This window comes from Artemia franciscana, chromosome 4 (assembly GCF_032884065.1).
Source record: "Artemia franciscana chromosome 4, ASM3288406v1, whole genome shotgun sequence".
Classification (NCBI taxonomy): domain Eukaryota; kingdom Metazoa; phylum Arthropoda; class Branchiopoda; order Anostraca; family Artemiidae; genus Artemia; species Artemia franciscana.
The window spans coordinates 31838271-31865597 of NC_088866.1; the positions used below are offsets into that span (position 1 = coordinate 31838271).

The following is a 27327-nucleotide window of genomic DNA, read 5'->3' on the forward strand; positions in this document are numbered from 1 at the left end:
AAAAGATTGTTTAAAAAATTATTTACGTGTTGTGTAAGCATAATGAATCTTCTCAATTCTGGTAAGGATAATAACCCAGTTACTCGTCTAAGAGGGGTGTATCAAATACCTCGTAGTTGTGGAAATTATTCACTGTTTGAACCCACCCAAAATTTAGGAACAAGATTACAGTAACACAAAGAAAGTATTGAAAAAGTATTAAAATCTGAAAATGGCTCTACATCTTTCGATTCAGCTTTAAGCAATCATATTTTTGAAAATCCAAACCATTATGTTCTATTTGACGAAACAAGTCTAATTAGCAATAACCTAGGAATCAAACAAACTGTCCGCAAGGCAATCGAAATCAAACATAACTTAAATAATAATACATCCCTAAATAGAGTCTTGTGTGAATAGACACTGAACCCTATGTACACAAAAATAAATAATAGAAAACAATCTAATTCAAAATAAAACAAAAATAGGAACCAATAAAAACAAGCCTAATCCCAAAAGACTACAAATTTAGCTGCAGAGAAGGCAAACATTGCAACATGAAATTATTCCAATTTTTAATAAATGCAATTAGTAAAATGAATGAACCTTTTTAGCTAGTAGACTGTTAGCTTTTATCACACAGTCTTGGCTGAACTTTTTGTTAAGAGGTAATGATGCCTACACTATTTTAGAAAATGGATTTTTAACCAAGAACTTTTATTGTAAGTGTGTTATTATTTATTATTGGATTGGCTGAAGACGGCCCTTAGATATAGGGCCGAATTATTCAGATAGGTTTTGTTCGTCCACTGGAAAAAGTCTTCATTATTCTCTCTTCTGTATTTGTATTATGGAAAGGCAGTTTGTTCTTTGTCATTATTTACATTATTTATATAGTACCGGAAGCTTTGCCGCCGGGCCCTGGTACTCGGATCGCAGTGGCCTTTATATATGGATTCCCATTACCAACTGTCTACTAACCCCAGACAATTTGAGCCTTTTCTTGATGTCATGTCGTCACCACAGGTTCGATACAGCCACCCTGTGAAAAATACGGATTCCTTTCTTAAAGTCTTGACCTATTTAGATCTTTGGATGACCAGTCATTACTTTTCTTCGTTTTCCAACTTTAGATTTCATCGTACACTTTTGTTTATCTTTACTTCAGAGAGTTTTTCCACTTCTTTTACTTTAGCATTTTATATTAACATATAGTCTTATTTAATTTCTTAAGGCGTTATAGATAACAAAAAATTCTTTTCCAGTTTTTAACCACAGATCCTTGTACAAATCTCGTTTACAATTCAATGTGATTCTCTCTGTAGTTTGTTCCATGCCTTTTTCTTTAGTTGCTGCAATTCTCACTTTCGCTAGTTTCCTAATCACATTTATCTGTGCTTCATTGCATCAGTCAATCCCTTAAACACTAGATGACCATAAATTAGAACTAATGCCTTTGTAAAAGCATATTTTTGTGTTATACGACGTTTAACTTTTGCCTTGGATTGTCTTCTATCATTATGAAAAACATAGCGCACCTTTGTTGTTTTAACAGAGGTTCATACACTATCGGGTTCTTGGCTAACCTCTTTATAAACTCTAATGTCGTTACTTATGATGACCATTTCATCACTTGTAGCTTTTATCAAATGTTAAACGTCGACTTTTGCCCTGGCTTTTCTTTTGTCATAATAAAATACATTTCGTCAAAACTTTATCAAACAGTTCGTGGTAACGAACTGTAGCAAGAAGCGACCCGGCTCAATAGTAACCAAAACTCTAAAAAATGGAATTTTGATACAAATACCTACATCAAAAGAATTGCATTCTAATGCTGATTTTAGATATATATGTTTCATCAAGTTTAGTCTTACTGATCAAAAGTTACGAGCCTGAGAAAATTTGCGTTATTTTAGAAAATAGGGGGAAACGCCCGCTAGAAGTCATAGAATCTTAACGAAAATTACACCATCAGATTCAGCGTATCAGAAAACCCTACTGTAGAAGTTTCAAGCTCCTATCTATAAAAATGTGGAATTTTGTATTTTTTGCCAGAAGGCAGATCACGGATGCGTGTTTATTTGTTTTTTTGTTGTTTTTTTTCCCCAGGGGTGATCGTATCGACCCAGTTGTCCTAGAATGTTGCAAGAGGGCTCATTCTAGCGGAAATGAAAAGTTTTAGTGCCCTTTTTAAGTGACCAAAAAAATTGGAGGGCACCTAGGCCCCCTCCCACGCTAATTATTTTACCAACGTTAACGGATAAAAATTCTGAGATAGCCATTTTATTCAGCGTAGTCGAAAAACCTTATAACTATGTCTTTGGAAACGACTTACTCCCCCACAGTCCCCATGGGAGGGGCAACAAGTTACAAACTTTGACCAATGCTTACATATAGTAATGGTTATTGGGAAGTGTACAGGCGTTTTCAGGAGGATTTTTTTGGTTTGGGGGAGGGGTTGAGAAGAGGGGGATATGCTGGGGGAACTTTTCATCGATAATTTATTATGGGGGAAGAAAATCTCCATGAAGGGAGCGCAGGATTTACTAGCATTATTTAATAAAAAACAATGAAAAAATAAATACGAAAAAGATCTTTCAGCTGGAAGTAAGGAACAGCATTAAAACTTAAAACAAACAGAAATTATTACCCATTTTAGGGGCTCACCTCCTCCTAATACCTCGCTCTTTACGCTAAAGTATTTCTAGTAATTTCAACTATTTATTCTACGGTTTATTTATTCTGGGGTCATTCTTAATGAATTGGGACAAAATTTAGGCTTTGGTGTAAAGAGCGAGGATTTGACAAGGGGGGCGAACCCCCTCATATATGTAATAAAAATATGAGAATACAAAAGTTCTTTACGTAAGCTAATTTATAAGTTACGTAAATATTTTACTAATAAAAATATTCGTAAAGAATTAAAAGTTCTAGTTGCCTTTTTAATTAACCAAAAAATCGGCGGGCAAATAGGCTTCCTCCCCCGCTCTTTTTTTCTCAAAATCATTCGATCAATCAAAAAATGCAAATTTCGTTTTAATTATTCCTCTGCGGAGAGCCAAAATCAAAACATGCATTGATTCAAAAACGTTCAGAAACTAAATAAAAAAGAATAAGTTTTTTTAACTGAAAGTAAGGAGCGACATTAAAATTTAAAACGAACAGAAATTACTTCGTATATGAAAGAGGCTGCTTCCTCATCAGCACCCCGCTCTTTACGCTAAAGTTTTTTACTGTTTTAAAAAGAAGAATTGAGAGACAGAGTCAAACTTTAGCGTAAAGAGCGGGGTGCTGATGAGGAAGCAGACTCTTTCACATACGAAGTAATTTTTGTTCGTTTTAAGTTTTAATGTCGCTCCTTACTTTCAGTTAAAAAAACTTGTTTTTTTATTTGGTTTTTTAACAAAGGCATGGTGAGCATTGATCACCAAATCCTCGTCAAAATCCAAACTCAACTAACGTAACCATCATTTTCAATTTTGGCACGTTTTGACTTCGCTATCACTTATCTTCTAACACCATTTTCTTTCTTCTTCATTTGGATCTTCACTACTTCAGACAATTTGCTAATGTCCTTTGCTTTAGCTGCACTTATTGGTCTAGTTTTACATGACGGTACGGGTTGCAGATTTACTAATTGTTTAGGTGGTGAGATAAAACTTATTTTTCCTCTAACGAATTATAATTTATAAAACTCATAAATTTTCAGTTTTTCGGTCTTGTCTCATTTAATAGGCCAGATTGTTGATTTGCCCCCGCTGTGATTTTAATTTGTTCGGGCTGTTCTCTTGTTCTTATGACTTTGATAATTCAAGTGGTTCCAAAGAATAATAATCTTAATTCTCATCGCTATCATTTTCAATTTTGACATTGGTTAATGTTTAGTTTCGTTCCAAGTGCTCTAAAGTGCGTATTACTGCATATAGCAAGATTCTGATGACCGCATATTGTTTCTTTGTCTTTATTAGAGAGGCATATCCAATTTTTAGCTTTCTAAAATCCCCCTCCAGCGAGACTAAATATGCGTAAAGTGGGCTTGCTTACAGATAACATTACCTATAGGACGAAGCGTATTAGTCCATGAGCCCCGTGGGCAGCGGGGCGAGGTCTGTATTCTCTATTTATTCAACAAAGTGTGACAAAACTAAAAAAAAACCTCAAGCGAGGTTTATTAAATAAATATAGACTACAGACCTCGCCCCGCCGCCCGCGGGGCTCATGGACTAATAAGCTTCACTGTATAGGTAATGTTACCTGTAAGCAAGCCCACTTTACGTATTTCTAGTTTGTTCCATGGAGGAGGAGGGTCAACCAGAAATGGATGCACTTTTAGAATTAGCATTTCTAAGTACTCAAAACTGAAAACTATACATTCACCTTGACACGTTCTGATAATCGGTATGGCTTACCTTCTAACACCATTTTTCTTTCTTCTTAATTTTGGATTTTTACTACTTCAGACAATTTGCCAATGTCCTTTGTTTAAGCTGCCCTTATTGGTCTAGTCTTAAAGGATGGTCCAGGTTGTGGATTTGTTAATTATTCAGGTGGTGGGACAAAAACATTTTTTCCTTCCAACGAATTAACATTTATAACACTTGTAATTTTTTTTGGGGAGGGGGTCTTGTCTCATTTGATGGTCAAGGTTGTTGATTTTCACCCTTTGTGAATTTAATGCCAATGCCCTTTGCTTTAGATAACCTTGTTGGTCTATCATTACAGATGGTCATGGTTTGCAGATTTGTTAATTGTTCAGATGGTGGGACAAAAACCTTTTTTCTTTAAGCGAATTATTATTTATAACACTTTTTTTGGGGGGGAGGGCTACCTCTAAATAATTTTTTCATATCTTCATATTTCTTTTCATATTGTGTCTGTTCATAGATATTTGGTTCAGTGCTTCCATTGTCCCCGAATTTTCGGGGATTTCCCCGAAAATTGAGAAAAATCCCCGAAAAAAAATGTCGTTCCCCGAATCCCCGAAAACTCCCCGAAAATATTTCTTTTCCCATGATCTGCCCGAAATAGAGTTAGTGGAAGGCTCACTGTTCGTTCCACAATTTTAATATTGTTTTGCAACTTTATACTATGGTACGCTGGCGAACGTATGATATTGAAAATATAAAACGGAATTGAGCTTACAGTTTGGAAATTCAAATCTTCTAAGCATTGGAAAAGTTCAAAATTAACCGGTTGGATATAATATCTTCTGCTTCAAGTTATAATTATCTCGTGAGTATTGGTGATTCTTCGTATTTCCTTGATTGTTTTACCATACTTACACTTTAGACAATTGTGATTGCAGCTGAATGCTTCAGTTACCTAACCAAGGTCTACCTGGTCCCACCCAAAATTTCCATCCCCCCTACTCTCAACCTCTATTTGGAATCCTCCCTAAAGGACAAAGTGCAACAATATATACGCAAGCACGAAATATTTGGTGCTTTGGAAGAAAAAGGGAGGTATATTGTATATCGGTACTATTGCAGAGTCCTTCAGTGTTATAAGTCCAGGAATATGAACACACTAAAAAAGAATGCAGAGCTAAAGAGTTAGTCAGTCTGTTTGAGGTTCTAAGAGAAACACCAATCAGACCAGTGCCCATTAAAATCAGTAGAAAATCAAGTGCCTCTGCGAAATTGGACTGGTTTCTGTGCCGACAAAACAAACTCAATGATGGGATGTCATAATTCGGTAGCAAAGCTGATCAGTGACAATTATCCGTGGGTGGTAGTTGTCAAGTGTGGTTGCCACTCCATTCATCTGTGTGCTTCGTATGCCTGCAAGAAGCTTACCAAAACTCTGGAAGACTTTTGTAGCCAGGTTTATAGTCATTTCTCTATGAGCGCTAAGCGAGTTGCAGTACTTAAATAACTTCAAGATTTCTCGGCTACACCAGATCAAAAAATTCAAGCCCCTGGACAAACCCGGTGGCTGTGTGTGTGAAGGACAAACCCATGCGTGTGTGTGAAGAATCCTTGAACAGTGGAGCGCATTGTCCCTCTATTTCACTAGTGCCAATTTTGATGACCCCACTCATTGCAATAAACTTGCCCTTAGTGCTCTGAAAAATCCTTTTATGAAGGTTCTAATGATGTTTGTTGACTACGCTCTAGGCCTTTTGAACGACTTTAATGTATTGTTTCAATCGAAGTCACCAATTTTCTATAAGCTGAAGACGGAAATACTTAAGCTTATTGCAACCTTGGCTATAAACTACATGGATGGAACTTACGTCAGAAACTGTACTGATCTTTAGGCTCTTGACGTAACAGACGAGAGCCATTATGCTGACGCTCAGAAGGTCTATCTCGGGTATACTGCGGAAGAGGAGTTGGCATCCTTGGTCTCGTCTAGTCCATATATCTCACAGTTAGAGGTGAGGAAGGTCTACATAACAGGAAGAGACTTTTACAAGGAGGCCATTATCCAGATACAGAGACGTTTTACGTTTGAATGTGACGTTTATGAGTTCACAAGTCTACTTGATCCTGTCAATTCTCGAAACTTGAACCCACCTAGCTTAGCAAATTTTTTAAGAAGTCGTGGGTTGCCTTCGTGGAACAAGGCTCTAATTGACAGGGAATGGCGTGAACAGAGCACTGTTTCTTTGGCGGGTTTAGACATATGTACGATGTCCGTAGAGGAGTCTTGGAAGTTTATCTGTAAGCAGACATACCCATGTGGAAAGCCGAGGTTTGAAAACCTAAGAAAGGTTTTAGATTACTGATTTTAGTACTGATTACTAGATTACTGACTATACTACTAGATTACTAATGAGCTCTTGTCGCGTGCAAAAACTAACCAGTTATTTTTTCCTATTGAATGTGTCCGGACTTCTAAATTAGCATAATGTCGAATGAGAAAGAAAGACTTGTGCATAATGCTTTGCTAAATTATTTATCGCAAATAAGCAAATATATCGCAAATATATCCAAGCAAATAAGACTGATGAAATTTGCGAAAAGGCAGTGGGATTTTATGACAAGGATACGATTATAAAAGCTAAGGATACACTTTGGCACTATTCGAATACTTCGAGTCGCAACGCTGCTCGCCAAAAGATTGCCGATAATGTGTTAGATATGCTGAAACTGATCCAGTTATGTGAGACTAACCGGATCAAATTTCCGAAATTCGTAATATTTGATCCTACGGAGCTCCCAACTACGCCTGATGAATTGAGTGCTATTGTTACTCAAAAAGTGACAAAAATCTCCAATAATTTAAAGGACTTTATTGAAAGTGAGAAAAAAACCCGTGCAGCTGAGAAACATGCTACATCCATGAATCAATTAGTCACTCCACCGGCCAAGCCTTCCTATGCAGTTATTCTCAAGAAGCCCCCCTTAGACCTTAAAAAGCCTGACTTCCGTAAAGCTTATCTAGAGCATGTTTGTGGAGAAGCTAGTGGGAATATAATCGAGCTTCGTCCCAGTAGAGACGCCTAGAAAGTATTCACAAAGGATAAGTGGTGCCGAATCTAATATATCACACATAACCGGGAACAACCCTGAAGTCGAGCCTAAACTCCGATGCCCCTCCTTTTTCGGTATTATCCATTATGTTCCTGAAGATTTGAATGAAAATAGCCTATATGATCTGATTGCCAACTGTTTGAAAGCAACAAAGATCCAAAACACCCGTTCGTTTAAGCTTCTTTTTGATTCTAAAGAGGACCTCGAGTCTTCTATTCGCTTTCCGCCCATCATAGGGTACGAAAGACTCCCCATTAGTATATTTCAACGCTTGCCACCCCAATGCTTTTCTTGCCTGTCATATGGTCATTTTGCGTCTGCGTGCTCAGGTACCCGAAAATCTTCCAGGCGTTGTGAGGCTGGCCACTCCACAACCAAAGATAATCCTTGTACCAAGGCACTTAAGTTTGCTCTTCGCAATTTCTCCGACCACCCATGTTACACTTTTAAATATCCTGTCGCTCAATCTCTTGTAAATAATTCCAATGCCTGAAGAAACCTTATAAATTGTATCATGGAACATCAATGGGAAAGTTCTACCGAAATATCACCTACTCTCTGAACTTCGCTTGTGGTTTGACGTGGTGGGTCTTCAGGAACACTTCTTGTGAAGCAATAGTCGTCAACTGTTGGAGTTCACGTCTTCTCATAATCTGTTTTCCCACCATGCTAAGACCACTCGCCATAGGCCTTCAGGTGGTTTGGCCCTGATGATACAGAAAGAGCTACTTGGTAATCTAGCTGCTAAGTCTGATAGTTTCCTAGTGGTTGAAGTTTCGAATTTGGTCATATTCGTCATTTATTTTCCTACTAATTACCGCAATGATATGTCTGAGAGAAAGTTCTCTCTCACATGTACATCTATTGCCAAGCTAGTATCAAAATATGAAGATGAATGCCTAAGTTGTCTCCTGTTTGGTGACTTTAACTGTGAACTGTCTGACCCTGAAAACAATAGATCTCAGATCTTGCTCCATGCTTGTCCAAGTCTCACCTATGTTGGAAATGATCATGATTTTACGTTCATCCATCAATCTGGTTCCGTGTCTCAGTTGGACTATTTTTATTGTTCTTCTATGATTAAACCCACCTCTAATACTACGGTTCTTCTTGACTACTCCATATCCGACCACATGCCGATCTGTAATTCTTTTCAAATAAAGCCCTTGCCGCAAACTTCACCCACAAATTCCCCACCTAAATGGTTGTTCAGCCTCAACTGGGAAGCAGCTAACATCGATTCCTACCAGACTTCATGTGACTACATACTGTTGAAGATCCGAATTCCTTTTGCACTTCTCTGTTGTCCGAATATGACAGTAGACTCAGAAAAAACCGTCCTACTAAATATCTACTGTTCTGAGATAACGCATGCTATCCATACAGCTGAGAAAACTGCAGTTCCGGTCCACAAAATTCGCCACGGCACGGAAGTGCTTAACTGGTAGAATAATCCTAATCTCCTGGCCGCAAGTGATTCGGCAAAATTCTGGCTACATTTATGGGCAGACTGTGGGAAGCCGCGCTCTGGAGTAGTCAACGCTGTTCGTATTTACACGAAACGTAAATTTTCCAAAGCCCTCGCACAGCATAAGGCTAACGAAATTACCCGTACCAGCGAGATTGTCGATAATTCGCCACTTGCTTTATGGCATCTTCGATCTAAGAACAAATCTTCCAATGGCCAGCCCTGCATGCCAGAAATAGACTGGTGCGACTACTTCAGAGACCAATTTTCAGCCCCTAAATCCTACCTAGATAACACCTTTTGCCAAGCCCTCGATAAGGAGCTTCGGTTTGCAGTTAAGGATATTGGTGTCCTGGTCACTCCATCCTTGATGCGTTCCAAAATTGATAAGGTAAAAAAAAAAAGGAATCTAAGGGCATCGATGGTATATCTGGTACCCATTTAAGCTTTGCCAGCAATCTTCTCCTAGAGCACCTTTCTCTGCAATTTCAAATGATTTTCGTTACTGGCATCGTTCCAGACAGCTTTGGTGTTGGATTGGTCCATCCTTTTCTCAAAAAAGGTAAACCAGCTGACCAGTGCGCTTCATGTCGTCCGATCTTTGTTTCAACTACTTTTTGTAAGCTATTTGAATCCCTTATTTTTGATGAAATTGCACTTTGATGCACTACTCCAGACAACCACTTCGGTTTCAAAAAGCACTCAGGACGGAAACACGTTCACAGCGTTCTTGCAAATCTTCTTATTGATGCAGATAAAAATGGTGATCTTCTCGTCTTTGGAGCACTTGATGTTAGTAGAGCCTTCGATTCTGGCATCCATGGCCATATCCTGCTCAAAGCCCTTCAGCGAGGTGTTTCCTCTTGCATCCTTTCCCCTGTTTACAGTATGTACAATAAGCTCTCGGCTGTTATCCTGATCCCCTCTCCGTCTGGCAGTTTTCCTTGTAAAGAAATGCTGATTGTCAACAAAGGCGTACGTCGAGGTGGCAAAACTTCTCCATCACTGTTTAATAACGCTATTATCAAAGCACAGCAAGTAATAAAGCCGTCGTGCTTTTTCCGTGGGATTAATTTTTCGCTGCTGAACATTGCTGATGATATTCTCCATGTTTCTCGTTAGGTATCTTTATTTCAACAAAATTATGACTCACTTGCAGTGGCATACAAGTAGATCGGACTTTCCTTCAACGAATCTAAAACAGAACTTCTGTTCTTCAATGGTTCAAAAAATGAACTTTCAATCAACCTCTCCATTAAAATTGGCAACACTCTGATTAAGCTTTGTGAGTCCCTTACGTATCTTGGCCTTCCTATTTCTTCTACATTGAAGGACACATGCTCAGCACTGACAAACCACCTCTGTTCCCCTCTATGAACGTCTTACGGATTACTTGTTGCCAATAAGTATCGTTTCAATCGTCCTCTCCTTGCCCGGCTATACAATGCTTTTACTACCCCCCATCTGCTTGCTCTGGTTCCCTTCTGGAAAATATTCAAAGCTACCGAAAAGAAAGCCATTTGCGGCGCATTTTACAGATATGATAAGTTTCTCCTGCGTCTCCCTTTGTGGCAAAGCAATGGCGACATCTCCAGGAAATATAAGGTCACCAACCATTCCATGGCCATAGAGAGAAGAATCTCCAAATTCAGTACCAATGTTTTAAGAGCCAACCACCCCTGGACTAGTGTTATTTTACAATATTTGTAGTGGAAGTGTATTTAAATTTTTGTGCTTTTCTTTCTTTTTCTTTTATATACTCCGTCTTTTCCGTTTTTGACGGGTAATAAATTAATAATAATAATAATTACATGTGTGCACTGCCATTTTCTAACGTTACAGCAGAACGCTTGTTCAGTGCCCTCAAAGATTTGAAAACAGATAAACGAAACTGTTGGCGACAATATCGGTTGCGTGTAGTCTTCAGACCAAAGTGGGAATGAAGAGACTCAATCTCAGTTCCTCTTCTCTTGTCCTTGACCGTGAAATGACGAAGCTTCTGTCAAATGTTAAGGCTTCTGCAACTGCTGAAGAAGCAGCTACGCTTATTTCTGGTTTTGTGGCTCCCTAGGTCGTAGGTAGTGTGCTTAGTTTAGCTGATATTGAGCCTCTTCGTGGCAGTTTTCAATGACATATTTTTTTTTGTATAATTGAAACTTGAAGGCTTTATTTTTTCCTGCACAGAATAGTACGAGCAAGGTTTGTTGCAAATACATATTTGATCATTCGAAAAATTCTTTTGGCTCCCCCATCCCAAAATACTCCCTTTTTGGTCCAGAAGAAATTGAAAAAGCTGATTTCCACTCTAGGATTTAAGCAGGCCTAAGTGTTTGAAGCTAGGTAGAACCGCCAGACCGAAAAGGCTTTTGAAACACCAGTCAAGAAAATAAAACCTGTATATATTTCAACCAATCAGAGAAAAAACAGATTGGCCAGGTATCCTAAACAAAAATTCGTTTTATTTATTTTAAGTTTATCTTTTTAAACCGAATCTTACGCGTGGGGATCTTTATGGTATTTGTCCGGGATAAATCTTTAACGGTATTGAATTGTCTAGACGATTTTTCCTGGGAGAGAAATAATTTTTCTGTGGAGATAGAGCTGGATTTCCTGGCATTTTTAAAAAACTGTTTGAAATAAAATAAAATATTTTTTCCGTCTGAAAGTACGCGCAAGTAGCAACATAAAAATGAACAAAAAAAATATTATATATATGAAGGGGATAGCCCCCTTTTTCTTTACGCTTAAGTTCAGACTTAGTCCCGATTCTGTAAGAACAACTTCCAAAACGATTGAAAAATGAGAAGCTTAAGTACTAAAAAACTTCAGCATGAATAGTTGGGCGTTTAGAAGGGGACAGTCCTCTCACTATTTTATCGTTTCTATTCGTTTTAATTTTTGATTCTGTTCCTTGCTTTCAGGTGATTTTTAAAAATTAAATTTCTGGTGTAAGTTCATGTTTGCTTGCCGAAGAATATTCATTAATTTCGAGAAATCATTGCACATGTTATTGCTTTGTACGAGATTATTGCCTTTCTATAGGCTACTTTATTTTCGTCGTCTTTCTGAAAATAAATGACATAAGAATTTTGTTTTCGGGCTATGGGAATAAAGCAGCAAAGATAATATAGAACCTAAAGCAACAAAATTGCAGTGTCATTCAGCCTATTTTTTTTAATTTATTTAAAAATAGTTCTGAGATTTTGTCTGCAATACCAGCAAAAATCGTTTTTGGCTATGGCTTCCAATCCCGTACCCTAGCTCTAGAACCTATTCTGTTAAAAACTTAATTTAGTACGCGGATCCAAGCCCTACTTGAGGCTGAAAACGAAGCTATAACCAATTTTGGCTCCCAAATTTTGTAACAAAATTCTATTTTGAACATGCCCCCGAAAATTCCCCGAATCTTGAAGACTTGTCCCCGAAAACTCCCCGAATTTCTTAAACTTGTCCCCGAATTTTGAGATTCGAGAGTGGAAGCCCTGATTTGGTTATTGAAGCAGCTCCGAATTTTAACAACGATTGTGTACTAAGCTTCAAACTTTTGGTTTTCTTTTTTAAGGTTTCTGAATTGTTGTAATCTCTTGTTTAAATATACACAAATATTTTTTTGATTACTAGTTTTTCGCTCTTTAACTAATTTAATGTCTTTTTCTACTAGAATCTTTTCAAAGACTTATGATTATTCAAGCACGTCTGGTGTCTAACAATGATTTTAGGATTTGCATTTAAGGACTCAAAGTTTCAAATAAAAAACAACGTTCCTTTCATAGCTATTTATTATTATTATTTTTATCCCAATAAGTGGTCTGAAGTCTGATAGCGGGTGGAGACGGATATTGGAAACTTTTACCTCGTACAGATATACCGGAACGAAGAGGAAGAGTTTCAGTAATTTTAGATTCAAGTACAATAAAGAAATATCTCTTTGAGAGCTCATATCAAAAAATTTCTTGCACCTCCAAGACTTCTGGGAAATAATTCTGGAAAATTCATTCAGGAAATCTACGATTTTTTCGTCTTTTTGCAATGAAATTCCAAATAACATAAACTTTTCTGAAATTGTTTGATCAATTAATGCTAAAAATCTGTCGTAGGCTGAGACAATTGCAGCTGTGATCTAAATCATAAAATTTATAGGGTGTTACAAATCTAGCCACTTCTACATCTGAAAAAAGTATCTCATCTAAATAATTTAATAAGTTAGTCCTAGCCGTGCCTTGGGGTGCCTGGATATAATTTGACTCTATGTTGAGGGGAGAGGGGAGTGAGTCCCAAAACAAAATCTCTTTTACAGTCTCTTTCCTTCAGTTTAATTACTCGGTTGACTGTTGTAATTTCTCTGATAATACTTGGTCAACGCTGCCAGTATGGTCTCGGTTATTCTTGCTTTGACAAAACTTTCTTAGTGAGGGGCTTCATTCTTATTACCTGCTCCATAACTAAGACCTATTAGATAAAAATTAAACATGGTAAGGATTAGCACCCAAACTTTTTTTGCACCTTTACAGTTTTCGTCTCCAATGTGATTGACACCGCTACTGGGATCACAGTAGCTGCAACACCTCACACGACCTTAGAACATTCTCATTTTGATCACAATGGATAAAAACGACATCCCCTTTAATATTTTGATTTATCATTAAGGGAGGAGGAGGCTCCACTTTTAACATATATTGAGGTAAGTCTAAATTATTTTTGCACATCCTAAAAAATTTTGCATAAGAAAAAAGACTGGAAAAAAATAAAGACTAAAAAGCCTAGTCTGTAAGCCACCTATAACAAACAAACTATGCTTATAAGATCTATACTTATAAAAAAAAGCTATGCTTACAAGTCGCCTATGCTTATAACAAACGCATACTTCTTATCCTATAATAAGATCGGTATATGGTTTTCTTTCCAGACAATGAGATGTAACAAAAGCTTATGACACCAAAGTCAATGCCTCCGTGGCTCAACTTGCTCCTCCTGCCAGTTGTTCTATCTCTGGTAGAAGACTCAAGAACCTTGATACGAATACCAGGTGATATCATTCTCGGTGGCCTCTTCCCAATGCATGAACATGATTCTCGCTTTCGAGATAAGCCTTGTGGAGCAGTCAAGGAAGAAAAGGGGGTCCATAGGCTGGAAGCAATGCTTTATGCTCTGGATTTAATTAATAAAGACAATGATATACTACCTAATATAACCCTTGGAGCTGTGATAATGGATACTTGTTCTAGTGACACCTATGCCCTGGAAAAAAGTATGGAGTTTGTGAGATCCTATATGAATAAGGTAAGGAATCAATCAAGGATGAAAACACATTTTTAAAATACTTGTTTTCGTATTTTCAATGAAAAAAGACATAAAAACAACAAAATTGCTCCTCCTCTTCCTCTTTATTTTGACAAACATTTTTTTTGGTATTTTGATAAAAAAAAATATTTTTTGGCATTTATTAGAAAAAAAAAGCGAAGAAATACCAAAACTCTCCGGCACCCATTGATTTCAAAATAGATTTATTTGTATTTTTATCGAGATATTCCTTTTTAAGTATTTTCTTAGAAAAAATAGAATAAAAAAATCACCCTTCCCTTTATTCAAAAAATTGTTTTTCATCTAGAAAATACCTTTTTTGGCATTTTCTTGGAAAAAAGTTTAAAAAAAAAACAACAAGGCTACCCCCCTGAATAACTTGAAAAAGTTATTCTCATCGAGAAATACATTCTTTTTGGCATTTGTTTGAAGAAAAAACAACACAATTGACTTACCACTAATATCTTCCCCTCTACATTTTCGTGAATGGATGCCCCTGGGATAGATGTGGATTCGAGTCAGGTTAAGTAACCTTTCACCCCGGTGACATGAAAGGTGTTTTTTTTACATATTGTAAAAGATGTTTTTATTTACACGAAGCTCATTATTCTATCTCCACTCCCAGTTATACTAGGCGTCCCTGAAAATGATCAAATTTAAAACATAACAAGTTTTTTCAAATGAAAGTAAGGAGAAACATTAAAACTGAAAACAAACAGAAATTATTCCATACGTGAAGGGGCTTCCCCCCTCCTCAAAACCTCGCTCCTCCCACTAAAGTTTTCAATACTTTTAAAAAAGCTTCCTATTCTAATTAAACGGTCCTTGTGTTTCAGGAGTTGTTCTTAAGAAATTGGGACAAACAGTCAAACTAAGGAGAAACATTGAAACTGAAAACAAACAGAAATTATTCCATACGAGAAGGGGCTGCCCCCCTCCTCAAAACTTCGCTCTTCCCACTAAAGTTTTCAGGACTTTTAAAAAAGCTTTCTATTCTAATTAAACGGTCCTTGTGTTTCAGGAGTTGTTCTTAAGAAATTGGGACAAACAGTCAAACTAAGGAGAAACATTAAAACTGAAAACAAACAGAAATTATTCCATACGTGAAGGGGTAGCCCCCCTCCTCAAAACTTCGCTCTTCCCAATAAAGTTTTCAGGACTTTTAAAAAGCTTTCTATTCTAATTAAACGGTCCTTGTGTTTCAGGAGTTGTTCTTTAGAAATTGGGACAAACAGCCAAACTTAGCGCAAACAGCAAGGTATTGAGAAGGGGGCAACTCCTTCATACACCGAATAATTTCTTTTCATATGGATTTTTAATGTTATTCCTTACTTTTCACTGAAAAAACTTATTTTCTAACTTTAATCTCTGATCGTTTTGAAATAATGAAGGTAAATCTGACTAACACTCCGTGAAAAATTCCCTCACCTCATGGGAAACTCCTCTTTGGAAAGATCCTCCGGCGTAAAATACATCCCCTTTAAAATACATTCCCTCTTACAATTCCCTCCGGATAATTCCATCCTCTCTGTAAATTCCCCCCCCCCTCTCTGTTAAATTTCTTGCGGATGATTCAGCCTGAAAAATCATTTTTAGCATAGTTTCATTTGAAAAAGACAATTTTCAATCGCTTATCCGATCACTGGGAAATCCTCTATCAGCAGAATTTCCAAACCCGAATCCAAAACCCGCTGAAAATTTCCCCCAGATAATTCTACCCGAATATCTCCATATGGAAAATTGAGCTGACAAAGACAAAGACAGACAAATAAGAAAAAAATCACATAGAAATTCTTTCAAATAAAAAAGATCACATAGAAATTCTTTCAAATCCCCCCAGTGTAAAATTTAACCGTGGAAAGCTATCTCTGAAAATTTCCCTCCCCAAGGAAAAATTTTCCATGAAAACCACCCCAAGCACAAAACCCCCCTCCAAAAACATGTCTGCATACTTCCCAATAGAAAATACTTTACGAACACCAAAAACAAGAAGAACAATAGGGAATTTTTTAAGACAGTGGGAAATAAATTATCTCCAAGGGCCATCCTCAGCAATACACATAAGAAAAAACAACTTACGAGAGGATAAAATCAATATAACTAAAATGAACAGTTTTTCAAAACAGTCCCAGCATCCTTACCTCAGCGAAGTTCAACCAGGACTGAAAAATAAATTGTTATGAAACGAGGCAATTCAATGAAATGAAAGAGAATGATTTAAAAACAGGTTTCTAATGCCAGCCTAGCTTTTTTCGCTGCTGATCTTATAGGTCTATTTGTGACAGGTTCTGTGTTAATATCTATTGGTTTTTTAAAATATTTTGTAAGGCCATTTTAATTAAATTAATTAATTTATGTAAAGCACTTATGTAAATGTAAGGTCACTTAAAGCACTGAATGCTTTATACACAAATTTAGTTAAATATTTCCCACTAAAAATACAGTTTCCCACTGTCTTAAAAAATTCCCTATTTTTTTTCTTGTTTTTGGCGTTTGTATAGTCTTTTCTATTGGGAATTATGCAGACATGTTTTTGGAGGGGGGTTTTGTGATGGAAAGGCAGTGTGGTCTTCGTCGTTATTCAAATACTATACGCAAGCAATACAAAAGTTCAATAACTTATAGGCCTTTCCCCACGGGCTGTGGGGGTCCTAAAGGCATAGTTACCCCTGAAGATATAGTTATTGGAACTTTCAACTATGCTGAACAAAATGGCTATCTCAAAATGTTGGTCAGATAACTTTGGAAAAAATGGAAACAATATTTTGGTCACTTTAAAAAGGAATTTTAACTTTTGATTTAACTTTTAACCCTTTCCCGATATTCTAAGACCATTAGTTCTGTACAATCAACCCTGGAAAAAAAAACAAACAGACATCAGTCATCTTTCTTCTAGAAATAAAAATGTCAAATTCCACAATTCTGTACGTAGAAGCTTGAAAATTCCACAGTGGGGTCCTCTAATACGTTGAATCTGACGGTGTGATTTTAATTACTTGACTTTTAGCGGGCGATTCCCGTCTTTTTTGAAAATCAGGCGAATATTTGAGGCTTGTAGCTTTTGATGAGTAATACTAAACTTGATGAATCTTATATATTTGGAATCAGTATAATAAGCCAATTATTTTGATATATCTATTGATATCAACATTCCATTCTTTTATAGTTTTATTTAACTATTGAACCGAGAAGCTCCTTACTTACATTGTTTGGCAGTCCGAATACGGTCACAAAGTAACCAGACGCAAGTTTTTTTTTTCAAAAAAGGCGGGTGTTTCATATAAAGTGGGTTTGCTTTAAAATTAAAAATGATTTCTCATCTGAAATTTAGTTACCCAGACACTAGCAGAGGCGGTCTAAGGAGAGGGACAGAGGTGGTACTTGCCCTAGGCGCAGAAATTTTAGGAGTAAAAAAATTCATAAAAATAGTCTAACGGTAATAATCATTTGTAATTATTTTAATTTGATTAATACAGTAGAGAGCGTAGTTAAAAAAGAGCGTATGCTCTTGGATTTATAGGAAACTTATTTGCATGCGATAAATTTGATGCTTCCGGTTATTCTGCAAAATAGTAACCCAACCACAATATATCGAGTGGGAGTGTATATAGATAAATCCTTAATAAGAAGAAAAAGTTTTATATGATTAATTTCTTTTGATGTTAGATTAGGCATTTCCACGTTGTATTCTGTTTTGTGCGTGTTTGTAATTCATACTGTTGTTTAATTTCCTTGCTTGTTTCTTATTTATTTATATTGTGTGTGTATATGGCCCATGGTCTTTTGAAATACACTTATCTATATATCTATCTAAATGAAGATAACTAATAAATCACTAATTAATTAATAAAATAACGATAAACCAAAAATTAAAAAAAAAATATAATGATAATTTAAACAATTTATAATAATTAAATAAAAAATTAATAAAAAAAGATTATTTATCAATTAATAAATTGAAAATGATTTTGCTAATAAATGATTTTTTTTTAGTTTGACCAAAATATATGTATGAGACGGGGGGGAGGGGCAAATTCAAGATTTTGCCCCGGGTGTAAGTAAGGTCAGAACCACAACTGGAAACCAGACCAAAGCAATTTTTAGATAATCACAAAGAATGACCAAAAAGAGTAGCCTACCCTCTTGAAAAATCAAGTACTTTGGGCATAGCCCCGCTGCTAACTTTTTATTGTTCTGTCCCACTCCTTCTTACTAATTTGTATATATTTTTTTATCATATAAGATTAATTAATGGTTCAATAATTTCTCTCCATTCCTTTTTCTATGATGCAAATGAAAGAATGAGTAAAAAGAAAGAAAAACATTACACTCATTCTGTCACAGGTATGCACAACTTTAGGCTCTTTGACTGCACCACTGGTTAAACCCCCCCACTATTAACGCATTATTCTGAGTCTACACCGTTTCGTCCATATAATTTTTATACAAGGTGACCACGAATTGATATAGTGTAAAACCCCTGGTCACTTCACCAAATTAAATAAAAAAACGTGTTTTTTTTAAATGAAAGTAAGGAGCGACATTAAAACTTAAAACGAACAGAAATTACTTCGTATATGAAAGGGGCTGCTTCCTCATCAACGCCCCGCTCCTTACGCTATAGCTTGACTCTTTCTCTCAACTCTTCTTATTAAAATAGTAAAAAACTTTAGCGTAAAGAGCGGGGAGTTGATGAGGAAGCAACCCCTTTCATATACGAAGTAATTTCTGTTTGTTATAAGTTTTAATTCCGCTCCTTACTTTCAGTTAAAAAAGCTTGTTTTTTTATTTAATTTCTGAACGTTTTTGAATCAATGCATATTTTGATTTTGGCTCTCCGCAGAGGAGTAATTAAAACGAAATTTGCATTTTTTTTTTTTTTGGCTAAATGGCTTTCTCATAATTTTGATCGAATGGTTTTGAGAAAAAAAAGCGGGGAGGAAGCCTAGTTGCCCTCCAATTTTTTGGCTAATTAAAAAGGCAACCAGAACTATTAATTTTTTACGAATCTTTATTAGTAAGAGATATATGTAACTTTAAATTAGCTTGCGTAAAGAACTTCTGTATTCTCATATTTTTATTACATATATGAGGGGGTTCGCCCCCTCGTCAGTACCTGGCTCTTTACACTAAAGCTTAAATTTCGTCCCAATTCATTAAAAATGACCCCTGAATCACAAAAGCCGTAGATAAATAATTGAAATTACTAAAAATACTTTAGCGTAAATAGCGAGGTATTAGGAGGAGGTAAGCCCCTCATATGGGTAATAATTTCTGTTCGTTTCAAGTTTTAATGCTGCTCCTTACTTCCGGCTGAAAAACAATTTTCATATTTATTTTTTCATTGTTTTTTTTTAAATAATGCTAGTAAATCCTACGCTCCCTTCATTTCTTCCCCCGTGATAAATTCCTCGATGGAAAATTCTCGCAGCATATCCCCTCCTTCTAAACCCCTCCCCCCCCCAACCAAAAAATCCTCCTGAAAACGCCTGTACACTTTCCAATAACCATTACTATATGTAAACCCCGGTAAAAGTTTGTAACTCGTAGCCCCTCCCACGGGGACAGTGGGGGAGTAAGTCGTCCCCAAAGACATAGTTATAAAGTTTTTCGACTATGCTGAATAAAATGGCTATCTCAGAATTTTGATGCGTTGACTTTGGGAAAATAATTAGCGTCGGAGGGGACCTAGGTGCGCTCCAATATTTTGGTCACTTAGAAAGGGCACTAGAACTTTTCATTTCCGTTAGAATGAGTCCTCTCGCAACATTCTAGGACAAGTGGGTCGATGCGATCACCCGTGGGGAAAAAAACAAAAAAAACAAACAAACAAATAAACACGCATCCGTGATCTGCCTTCTGGCAAAAAATACAAAATTCCGCATTTTTGTAGATAGGAGCTTGAAACTTCTAAAGTAGGGCTCTCTGATACGCTGAATCTGATGGTGTAATTTTCGTTAAGAGTGTATGACTTTTAGGGGGTGTTCCCCTCTATTATCTAAAATAACGCAAATTTTCTCAGGTTCGTAACTTTTGATGGGTAGGACTAAACTTGATGAAACTTATATATTTAAAATCAGCATTAAAATGCAATTCTTTTGATGTAGCTGTTGGTATCAAAATTTTAGAGTTTATTGGTAATCCATTTATAGAGTTTTGGTTACTATTGAGCCGGGTCGCTCCTTACTACAGTTCGTTACCACGAACTGTTTGATAATATGATGTTTATGAAAGCTGTTCAGAGAACTTAGCTCAGACTTACCTTAACTCAGAGAACTTACCTTACTACAGTTCATTACTGAAGAAAATTTTTCTGCTTTTTCACTAGCATTATCTCATAACAGGCACATACCGAGTTTTTTGAAAGAGGGAAGGGGTAATCATAAGAAAAACTCTGGTGGGAGAAAAATGATAGCAATTTTTATTTAAAAGTGCTAAGAAATACAAGATAACTGAGGATTCTAGGAGGGGGATGAAGTTCCCGTCCTTTCGCACATCCCGTTCTCAGGATTCCATGCACTGGGTGATAGGTGATAGAAGATATATTTACCTGGGCGTGGAAACATACTCTGTCAAATATTAATCCCGTATTGTTCCTCCTGGCTGCAAAACAGCAATAATATAAAACCCTCCAAGTCTCGAGGAGGACCAAGTTTATTCCTTAGGGGGTGCTTTCATTTACATCTTTTGATTATATTTGATTTGGTACTCTCTATTTTCATTTGCACTTTTTGATTTTAATTGACACTCTCCATGGGGCAGCACCCCATTTTAAGACTCGTCAAAGTTTGAAAAAAAACTAAAATAGCATTTTTGCAACAAATTTTGTCTTTTGTAATTCTAAAATGTCTTATTATAGACCATACAAAGCAATGAATGTTTACTCAAAATCAAATTCAGGTATTCTCTTTGCTGTCCTGTGACGATTTTCCATTATGTGCTTCTTGACAGTAAGTGACAGTTCACATAATGTTGTTCCTGTTATAGTTCTTATCTAAGTTATGACAAAAAATTAAATGAAAACCTGTTGGTGAAATACGTCAGGATGACACATATATTCTTATATTCCAAGCACATTTTTTTTCATCTAAACTCCCAATGAAAGGAAATATTGCAATGAATAACTGCAAAGAGCGCACTACCATGAAATACAACCAATGAGCACAACCGTAATGCAACCAACATAGAGTATAGCCGTAGTAACCGAAATAGATTACAACCATAGAGGACAACTATCATAGAGTACAGCCAATGTAGATTACAACTATAGAGAACATCCAACATTAACTACAAACGTAGAGTACATCCATCATGGATCACAATCGTAGATCGCAACTAGCATAGAGTACAACCATAGATATAAAAACTGACAAAAATAGACTGAATTTTCTTAGATAGTAAAAGAGATAGTTCTAACAACAGGCTGTTCAACTAAGGATGTTTTTGCATTTATTTTATTGATACAGAAAATATTTCTTTCTTTACTTTTTTATTCAGTTGTATATTAACAAGAAAGATATCTACCCTTTTATAATACTGCAATTAACTCAAGTTATTTTTAGTTTGACTCAATTGGATCCAGTTATCCCCATAAGTTTGGCAATTTTCGGGTAAAGTGCCGCTTTGCTTATTTTTTAATTCGAATTTCTGAAATTCCCTCGTAAATATAATTTGAAGTTGAAATAAACCTGCTCCAGAAAAGCATTTCCTCGAAGGGTTACATCAGCATCAGCAACATACAAAATACAAAGCTCTATGAGCATACAGGAAAGATATCTTAAAAGATAATGACTAACTAACCTGCTGCCCCTTCCTCTTTCTTTCCATAGCACCACCAAAAATATTTGAAAAAGTAAAACAACTTTATATTGGGTAATATTGACACTTTTTTGTCCAATCTCTTCAATAATTTTGAAATCAGAACAGCTTTATCAGACATCGCAACACCCTTTCTCTTCCACACAGAGAAAATATTATGTAATATAAAAATATTCTGATATAGACAATATTCCAGGTATATAGGCCTGAGTTTCACCTTAGCACTCATAGCTTTTTCAGACACACCCAGGATCAAACTTTCACCCTTTCCCTATGCTAAATCTCGTATGTAAACAATGGACAAATAGCATAATATACAACCATTGCCCAGTGGCTTTTGAAGACTAGGCATCCCCAAAGGCATAGCTATTAGATCTTTTGACTATTTTAAACAAATATTTTTTTTTAGAATTTCTACCAGTTTCTGGGAGGGTTTCTAAGTATGAAAATTGGGGAGGGGCTGGCTTCCCTCTGATTACTTTTGACTATCCCCCTGAACATACCCTGAGAGTTTCAACTTAATATAATCAACCGTCTTTGAGATATTGCTGAATAAACCATCCTTGAGGTATGCAAATGGTGTTTTTCGATTTTGTTTAATACCTCTCTCAGTATTTCCTAAGAATATTCGCAAAAAAAGTAGGGACAGTTTTTAATAGTTGCAGTCACAGTTGAGAGCAGTCGCAGTTGCATGTAGTTGTTGTCAAAGTTGCAGTTAGTCGCTGTTGCAAGTAGTCTTCGTCACAATTAATCTTAGTTGCAGTAGCAAGTACTCGCAGTAGCAGCCACAAGTAGTTGCAGTTACAGTAGTAGGAGAAGTAGTAGTAACCCTGAAAGTTTCAAGTTAATAGCCTTACGTGTTCCCAAGATATTCCAGATACCCCTTTTTTGATAACCTGAATGCACACATCATCTTTCGGTATAGTCCAAAACATCCCTCAAAATTCTCTGAAATCAACCTCAATATCCTCAGCCTTTTCAGACACAATAAGGATCAAATATTCCCCTTTCCCATAGACAGATCCTGCCCAGCCCCTTATCCCAGGGGCTATTGGGGTATGCCATCCTCTGAGGGAAATTTGTTAGATTTTGTGACTGTTTGCCATAAAATGGATTTTCAAACTTTTTATCATTGATGAGGGGGTTATCTAAACCGATTGAAGGGGCTGGTTGCCCTCCAATCGGTTTTAATATCCCTCTCAAGATGCCTTGAGTTTTAGCTCAATACCCTTAGCTGTTCTTTAGATATTGCTGGTGCGCCCTTTTGACGCGCATCTTGAATTTAGTGTGTTATAATTTTGTTTGACACCCTCCTTCATATTTTCTGAAAGTTTCAGCATAAAACCCCATGTGTTTTGTTGCCCCAGGATCAAATATGCCTATTTTTCCAAAAACAAACCTTTTATTAACAATTAGAAACTTTCATAGCTTACAGTCCATGCCTCAAAGGATGTGGAGGGTTAAGTCATCGCAGGCCAGAGACATATTTATTTGACCTTCAGACTATTTTGAATAAGATGGCTATTCTAAAATTTTCATGGGAATTTTTTAAGGACAGGGCAGCCAAAAAGGGCATTGGAGGGGGTCTTGTTGTACTCTAATCACTTTTCAACATCCTCTCAGCATGCCCTGAAAGTATCGAATCTTAAAAAACTAGTCCATTTTGTTGAATGTTTTATTTATTTGGTTGTGTTACGGAAAGGAAGTAATTTGTTTGTAGCTATTTATTGCCATTGTTTCACCGATCTGTGATGGGAAGATTTTGACACGTGCAAGTGGTGGGTACATGGAAAAAAGTAATGCGAGTGTTCCTTAAAGATTATGTCCTTTTTACACAAACAAGACCAAGAATAACAAGTTTACTTCAAGTTAAATTTAAAATAAGTCGTTTCATAGTATGAGCAACGTAAACTTAAAACCAGAAACAATACACAATAATACGCAATATACACAATATTGTGTATTGTATTGAATATATACACAATATATTGGATACAATATACACAAAATATTGTGCGCAATATACACAATATTGAATATTGTATATACACAATATACACAATATTGTGTATTGTATTGAATATATACACAATATACACATACAGAAACAATACACAATACACAGTGTTGTTCATTGAAAACTGTCTCAGCTCTTTGTGCACACAACGGGGAAAATTGAAAGTTGTGCCGATTTCTCATGACTTTGACAGATGCAATTTTTGGTAATCGTTTTGCTGACATACCTGAAAGTTTCACTATTGGGTATTGGAGTTGTCGTTTTTTAAAGTTTCATCTTAACTAAATCGATGTCACTAAACATTTCTTTTGCAGGCTATGTAGCACATCCATTATAGCTCTGTTCAAAGTAAAATCGATTCCTCGGAATTGGGTCGTTTACCTTTGGGGTGTAAAATCAAGAAAGCAGCTTGCTCATTCCAGTACAAAAGAATACAAAATAATTGAAATCGGCGATACAGTTTGTAATTTTCAATACCTAAGGAATTCAGAGAGAGCTAAAATCGGGGATGCAGTTTGCTGATTTCAATACCCTAGGAGGTTTATTTGGATACCGTTAATTTTATTACAGAATGCGCATTCTTATAGGGTTAAAAAAAAAAGAACATTTTTTTTCAACTGAAAGTAAGGAGCGGTATTAGAACTTAAAACGATCAGAAATTATTACGTATGTGAGGGGGTTGCACCCTCCTCAATGACTCGCTCTTTACTCTGAAGTTTGAGTTTTTGTTTCAATTATTTAAGAGTAAATATTAGAATAATATGCTTTATTAACAGTTATAAGACAAAATTAGCGAGAAGAGTGAGGTATTAGGGAATTGGCACCTGCCTCATATACCTAATAATTTAGGTTTGTTTTAAGTTCTAATGTTACTCCTTACTTTTAGTAAAAAAAACTTGTCTTCTATTTAATTTCTGATCATTTTTTAATTGACAACAGAAAATATTGCTCCACTTCATGGATAATTCTATTTCCCTATAAAAAATTCCCCCATGCAAAGGTCTTGCCGTATAATTTCCCCACCAGTAAGTTCCCACTCCCAAAAAATATCTGTATACTTTCCAATAGGCAATTATGGGAGGGGCTTGCAGCCCTTCCTTGGGTACTTTGGGAAGTCAAGTCATCCCGAAAGACATAGTTGCTAGATTTTTCGACTATGCTGAACAAAATGGCTATCTAAAAATTTTCAGGTGATACTGGGGAAAGAGGAGTGTGGAAGGGGGGCTAGGTGCCTTCCAATATTTTCGGTCACTTAAAAATGGTACTAGAGCTGTTGATTTCCAATCAAATGATCTTTCTCTCGGTACTCTGGGGCAACTGGTTCTATACTATCAGCCCTGGGGAAAAAAGACAAAAAATAACAAACAAATAAACACCCATCCGTGATCTTTCTTCTGACAAATAGTGCAAAATTTCACATTTTTGTACGTGGGAATTTGAAACCTCTATAGTAAGGTTCTCTGATATGCTGAATCGCACGGTGTCTTTTACATTAAGATCAGTTGATTTTTTGGGGTGTTTCTTCCCTTTCACAAAAATTGCGCAACTTTTTTCAGGCTAGTAGCTTTTGATGGGTACTGTTTAACTTGATGAATTTATGCATTTTGAATAAGCATCAAAATTTGATTCTTTTGGTGTAACTATTGGTGGAGGAGGGTATGTGGGACAATTTTGCTCAACTATTTCTATGGATTACTGTAACCTTTCATAATTCATAGCTCGAACAATTTTAATAATTTTAACATCCGACCACGTCAGATTCTTAGTTCTTAGGAAAGAGGTTGGAACGGTTAATTCCAACAAGTTTTATTCTTCACTTTATACCATCAAAATTATTGAGTCAGTTTTCCAAAGGCATTACACAAACGTTTAGTTTTCGCCATGCCCCGGGAGATGCGCAAACAGCTTTCTTCTTCGACTTATGACTATCACAGTTTTTTCCAACTGATCAACATTTTTTTTCTTCTCCGTTCAAATCTTATTAAAGCTTGCCCCAATCTTTTCGATAGATTCCACATACTTCTACAGGGCTGCTCTGTTGACGTACAAAGTGAGACATGCATTCATACCAAATGGTCTGCCATACGCTTGACCGTGTGCTTCTTAATACAGATCGTAAAGTGTTTCTATTTTGTAAAAAGGTACCGGTAATCCAACAAGCTGTACTGAAGTGATTTCAGACTTCTCAGTTTGAACAGAATCTACATTGTAGACAAGAGGATTTTTTTTTTTTCATTCTAGCGATATCCTTTTACGGAACAACAGAATGGAACGGGGCAGTTTGAAATGCGACACCGTAGAACAGCGGGTTTTGAAAGGACATTCATTGAGACACATTTAAAAGAGGAAAGAAGGAATCTATGCTTGCTCTCGAAATATCGCCAATATTTCATCAATGTTGACCTGGGTACAAATGAGCTGATATTGCCAAAGCCATGTCTTTATAAGGGTTTTTCCAGGCGAAGTTAGCAGAGTGAAAACTGTCCCTGCAAATGCGCATGATTGTCCTTTTGAGCATAGAAAACTGCCGATGGAGACTTAATCTGCCAGAAAAAAAAAACAATAAAAAACGGGTGACTTGGCAGAAAAAGCCACTACTTAAGCACCAAAACTCCAATGGAAGATTAGAATATCAATGGATCAGCCAAGAACAAATCTCAGACGTCTCACCACATATGCAACTCCTCTTAACAGCAAAAGAAAGGGGTGTAAAAAAGATATGACATTACTTTGACAACTACTACTACTACGAGCAACTCACTGCAGCACCAAACCAATTGAAAACAGAGATACGCACGCTCTTTGTCCATCCCAATATATTATAAGCTTAGCTCTTTATCCCCCTCCCCCGAGAAGTTCCAATTTCCTTTGATCTCTCCTTTTGACTTTCCTTATGACTTAGTTCCAATTCTTCATTATGGCCTCCTCTAACCCCATTCGAGGTGACCTTCCTTTTACTTCTCTCCGTATGTTTGGTCAAAAAGCACTGTCTTTGGCAATCTTTTTTTTCCCTAAAACGTTACTTATCTATTTTAACCATTCTTTCATCAGTCAAAGAGCACTTAAGACTATGACTATGCAATTCTTCTGAAAAACATTACAAAAAATCCTTCTTATCTTTTTGAAGCACCCCATTGCCATGTAGAAAATCTAAAAAATCCATTATGCGAAAATTTGAAAGGTAAGAAAAAATATGACGATTTTTCTGTTTGGCATATGAGTTTACGATGGATTGACTAATGATCTCTTACTACACTTTGGTTTCC

At 36.4% G+C, this 27327-nt stretch overlaps 1 protein-coding gene across 2 annotated transcripts in view; it reads left to right on the forward strand.

Moving 5' to 3' along the window:
* The window catches only part of LOC136026298 (metabotropic glutamate receptor 8-like), a 229660-nt gene that overhangs the window by 31163 nt on the left and 171170 nt on the right, over positions 1 to 27327 (forward strand). For both annotated transcript variants that reach the window (XM_065702713.1, XM_065702712.1), the window contains exon 2: positions 13832 to 14205. In XM_065702713.1, the coding sequence (XP_065558785.1) occupies positions 13855 to 14205 (351 nt within the window). In that variant the 5' untranslated portion in view covers positions 13832 to 13854. The remainder of the gene's footprint in view (positions 1 to 13831; positions 14206 to 27327) is intronic.